Source organism: Labeo rohita, unplaced genomic scaffold (genome assembly GCF_022985175.1).
Source record: "Labeo rohita strain BAU-BD-2019 unplaced genomic scaffold, IGBB_LRoh.1.0 scaffold_1294, whole genome shotgun sequence".
Lineage (NCBI taxonomy): Eukaryota > Metazoa > Chordata > Actinopteri > Cypriniformes > Cyprinidae > Labeo > Labeo rohita.
This window is the reverse complement of record NW_026127444.1, coordinates 1-5,341: the sequence shown is the minus strand read 5'-3', so window position 1 is coordinate 5,341 and position 5,341 is coordinate 1. Positions and strand designations below refer to the sequence as shown.

The following is a 5,341-nucleotide window of genomic DNA, read 5'->3' as shown; positions in this document are numbered from 1 at the left end:
TATTATTGCAGGTCTGCATCACATACTAAGTTTGCACTTCATTGTTTTAATTCTTTTTGAGGAATACTGAAGTTGTTTTTGTGCAAGTGAGATGAGAAAATGCATGACCACATTAAGTCTCTATAAGCATCTATAGCTATAAGCATGATGTTCACACAGCACACACAACACCTCTGCACTTACTCCCAATTTCATGGCAACATGAGAGCTGTCAGTTAATAAATCAGAAAGCAAAGTAACTTGCGTTACTTGTTTGAAAAAAGGAACTCCAACAAAAAAGTAATGTGTTACTTTACTAGTTATTTGAAAACAGTAATCTGATTCTGTAACTCTATTACCTCCAACATTTTACACATAGTTGCCATCTACAGGTCCTAAAATGTATAGCAAATAATCCTCACAAGAGTGAGCAAGACCATCATGAGCAAAACTAAATTACATTTTTTGTTTAAAAAATAGCAAAAGCAAATAAAAGCACTGATTCATTGTGCACACACACACACACACACACACACACACACACACACACACACACACACACACACAATATTTTAGAGACACTGATTCAAAACATTATAAGTGAATCATATGTTTTTAATAATTTTATCACATAAACATACAAAGATTTATCAAGTTAATTTTTTTTGTTTCATAAAAAGAAAACTATTACTTTGGTTTTAAGGCACTTTTAGTGTTTTCTGAAGTAATGGTAAGGAACACAGAAAGGAAAATGTCTAACAATATTCTGCCCAGAGAGCAATGCCACAATATTTAATAACAGTGTATTAACACACCTTTGCTAAGAAAATAAAAATATTTTTGTCCACTTATAGTTTAGCATATTAGCTTTGACACATAAATTACTTCCCTGAAAAAATACCAGACAGAAACAGAAATCACAATTAATCTCTAATAAGGTAATTTATATATTTACAGTGAGCACCATATGAAAGACAAATCCAAAAAATAGAACTAGGGAGCATAAGAAGAATCGAAAAAAACCAACACCTCTTAATCAAATCAAATATTCAGCACTTCTAAATTAAATTAAATAAACAATGATCAGCTCTTAATAAAATCAAATATTTAGCACATCTTAATTAAACTAAATAAATAATGAGCACTTCTTAATAAAAACAAATATTCAGCACATTTAAATTAAATCAAATAAATAATGAGCACCTCTGAATAAAATCAAATATTCAGCACCTCTAAATTAAATTAAATAAATAATGAGCACATCCTAATAAAATCAAATATTCTGCACCTTTAAATTAAATCAAATACATAATGAGCACCTCTTATTAAAATCAAATATTCAGCACCTCTAAATTAAATCAAATAAATAATGAGCACCTCTTAATAAAATCAAATATTCAGCACCTCTTAATCAAATCAAATAAATATGTGCTTCCCTTTCTCTGCCCTTTGGAGTGTCTGGACATCTGGACTGTTCCCCTCTTCCTGTCTGCATTCTCTGCCATGGGTTATGGCTTCCAGCCTTCTGCTCCTAGCATGTGATTTTTTTTTGAGACTTTAAAGGAGTAGTTCACTTCCAGAACAAAAATAAATAAATAAATAAAATTACAGATACTACTCACCTCCTTGTCATCCAAGATGTTCATGTTTTTCTATCTTCAGTTGTAAAGAAATAATGTTTTTTAAGGAAAACATTTCAGGATTTCTCTCCATATAATGGACTTCTGTTGTGGCCCAGAGTTTGAACTTCCAAAATGCAGTTTAAATGAAGCTTCAAAGGGCTCTAAAGGGTCCTATCTAGCAAAAAGATTGGTTATTTTCTATACACACACACACACACACACACACATATATATAATACAATTCACATACTTTTTAACCTCAAAGGCTCATTGTACTTAGCTCTGTGTGAACTAGCGTTCTACATCGCTGCAAAAGTACCAACCAGTGTTTACAAAGTGAACGTGCAAAGAAGGTCAAACGCCCTTTACAAAAAAGGTAAAAGTGGAAATTGGCAGAGAAAATAAGATGGGAGTTTTTTGACATACTCTAACTGCCATGAACCAGAATACACAGAGTTCATGCAGAGCTACACAAAACGAGACGAGCATTTGAAGTTAAAAAATTATATAATTTGTCATGTTTATTTTTTAGAAAATAACCAATTGTTTAGCCAGATAAGACCCTTCTTCCTCGGCTGGGATGATTTAGAGCCCTTTGAAGCTGCATTTAAACTGACACCACAGAAGTCCACTATATGGAAAGAAATCCTGAAATGTTTTCCTCAAAAAACATAAATTCTTTACGACTGAAGAAAAAAAGGAATGAAATTGGATGACAAGGGGGTGAGTACGTTACCTGTAAATCTTTTGTTCTGGAAGTGAACTACTCTGAAACAAAGCCGGTGTCATGTTTGTGTCCAGTTACAGGCACTGAACATCATCAATACAAACAGAAAAGTGTTTTACCAACTTTAAAATAAATCAGTGAATTTCCTAGCTCACAAAGGTTTGTTTTGGTTCAGATGTTACTAGTAGAGATATAAAAAGCCATGCTATTCATAGTTGGCCAGCCACTGTTTTCTGATAATGGTGGATGACTAAGAATTAGTATTTGTAGTTAAATCAAAAACTTTAGCCATATAATTATAACAATTTTACCAATAATATAAACAATACCAGTAAAAACATCTAAAGTATGAGTAGTGTAAACTGATAATAGCACATGTGTCCTCCAGTATGAGACTGCATATAAAATCCTGAGTAAAATCCTGTGCATTCAGTAAACAAGTTGTGTTTTTGTGTTTACTGAAAATGTTCAGTTTATGCTTTGAACAAAGAAAGATATCTGCCAATGGGTTTGGAAAAATTAAATGGTATTCTTTTTGAATTCATTTTATTTTTCTGACTCCACTGGAAGATATCTTGTCTTTTATTTAGCACAAATTCACCTTGCCATCCTAACTAGCCTCGTCAGCCTCGTCAGCCTCATGAGCCTCATTTAGATTCCGTGGAAGTAAAGAAATCTGATTTGGAGATGCATTAGGCTGATTACGAGCAGGGTTATTAGCATCATTATCCTGTAAGAAAACACAGATTTACAAAAGTAATGAGGGGAATTTATGTTTCAGACACAAAACCAAAATTACTAGAGTCAGAATTGTGTTTTTCCTGTTGCTCGTACAGAGCTTTTCATTTCTTAAATTTATATATTTTAAATGTACTTCAGTACAAAAAATAATGCATTAATGATTCCAGTACACATATAAAATTCTTGAATTGTTGTATTGGTGTTTTCTAATGCTCTCTGAAACAAGCTGCATTAATTTTACATTAATTGCTAGTTTATTTAGGAGTTGTTTGATTGTTCTGACACTGCCCCAGTGGTGAGTATCTGTTTCTTTGGTGTTAGAAAAATAAAATAAAAAAGCTGACAGTTCATAGTTTACACATATGTTACATAATGTTTAATAATTACATTAGATAAAAATGTAATTGAGTAATAATACTACTAATAATATAAAAAAAAGTATGCATGTCTCTGTTCTTCCAAGTTTTTTTGGCAAAGTAAATATCATATCTCGTTAAACCAGCTGTATGTAATACTTACATTCTGTTGCACTTGTGCACTTGCACATTTCTTTCGGTAAATCACACCAACAACCACCAGCAGGACAACACCAGCAACAAAACCAACACCAGCACCGATTAATCCTACAGCAACATTAGACAGACCTGAATCTGGAATAAATTGGGGGGGGAAATTATTACTAAAGAATGAATGATAATCCATTCAGTATTTAATGATATCTTTGATATTTACATGATTCTACTTTGGTCATTGGTTTGGAAAAAATAGCGCCATCTGTCTGTTATTAGCAACAGATGTTAAAACAGGATCACAGCACTCTGAACTCAACAGGAAACTGTGTTTAACAGGAAACAATGCAGTAATACTATGCATGTTAGAAAAATAAGTCAAACTGTTACTGAGTCAAAGCTCTTTATTTTTGTAAACAGTCTGCTACCCAACAGTAACTGAGTTGATTCAAAAATATTTAATACTTACCACTAGTACAATGACACATAATGGCAACACTGAAAGTCCTAATGATGCTGAATGTGTTGCTGTTGATCTGCAGTTTATAAACTCCAGAGTCTGTGGTTCTGGTGTTTGTGATGGTCAGAGATCCAGTCTGATGATCCAGCTTCAGTCTGTCTCTGAATCTCTCATCACACTGATCATCTTTACAGATCTTACTCTGATTTCCATTGATTACAGCAATGAGAATTTCATTAAAATACCATTTCATCGCATCATGTGAGTTTTTTATTTCACCAAGCACTAAAGTAACAGATTCTCCCTTGTTCACTGTTGTATTATTCATTTGATCTCGTTCAGCAGCAGAAACACCTGAAACACAACCAACAGCCGCAGGAAGATATTTTTGGGGGAAAACATGAATGTAATTGCACAAGCTCTTTCTTGATCCAAAAAAAAAAAAAAAAAAAAAAAAACTGTTCAGTTTGTGCTCAAACACATTAAAAAATCCTCAATTTAAAGAGATACCTACTGCATGTGAATTAATATACGGGTAAAGAAGCTATTTCTGAATATCATTGTAAAAACAATAAAAATAAAAAATAAACACATACAAACTGCATTATACATTCATTAATGACTCACCACTAACTGAAACATTAAAGATTTTTTCTTTGTCGCTGCTTCTAATCTGTGCATCATAAACTCCAGAGTCTGTGATTGTGGTGTTTGTGATGGTCAGAGATCCAGTCTGATAATCCAGCTTCAGTCTGTCTCTGAATCTCCCATAATTTTTACAGGTTTTATTCTGATCCATATTGATTTCAGCAATTTTAGTTTTTTTGAAATACCATGTAATCTCTTCTTGTTGTGTTGTTGTACCAGTAACATGTAGAGTGACTAAATCTCCCTCCACCATGGACACTTCATCTACCTCAACACCTGACACACCTGAAGAAAAAAAAAACAAAAAAACATGAGCAGGCAAACGTGCAATCGTGCTGTGAAAATGTTTTTTTTGTTTGTTTGTTTGTTTGTTTGTTTGTTTTGTTTTTGTTTTTGTTTTTGTTTTTTGTTTTATATATATATATATATATATAATTATTTGTGTATTTATATAATATAACCAAAGTAAGTTATTTTCCATCGCATTAAAAGTATAGTGCATCTTTGTCTACAAAAAAGAAAATACTGTTTTTTTAGTCCTGTACTGTTGCCACCTAGCCATAATCTCAACACTAATCCTAATCGTACAGTCATTATTAAGCAAATAAAGGTCTTACCATTGTGACAAAAAAACAAGATCACTGTCAGCAAATTA

At 32.5% G+C, this 5,341-nt stretch overlaps 1 protein-coding gene across 1 annotated transcript; it reads right to left on the bottom strand.

Moving 5' to 3' along the window:
* Positions 1-1,286: 1,286 nt before the first annotated feature.
* On the bottom strand, positions 1,287-5,335 carry LOC127157992 (uncharacterized). The gene is made up of 6 exons (XM_051101153.1): positions 5,304-5,335; positions 4,666-4,971; positions 4,048-4,392; positions 3,589-3,719; positions 2,930-3,058; positions 1,287-1,510 (listed from the first exon to the last, which is right to left on the bottom strand). Exons 2-5 carry the CDS (start codon positions 4,937-4,939, stop codon positions 2,939-2,941), a joined length of 870 nt encoding a protein of 289 aa, XP_050957110.1. The 5' UTR covers positions 4,940-4,971; positions 5,304-5,335; the 3' UTR covers positions 1,287-1,510; positions 2,930-2,938.
* Between the last annotated feature and the right edge of the window lie 6 nt (positions 5,336-5,341).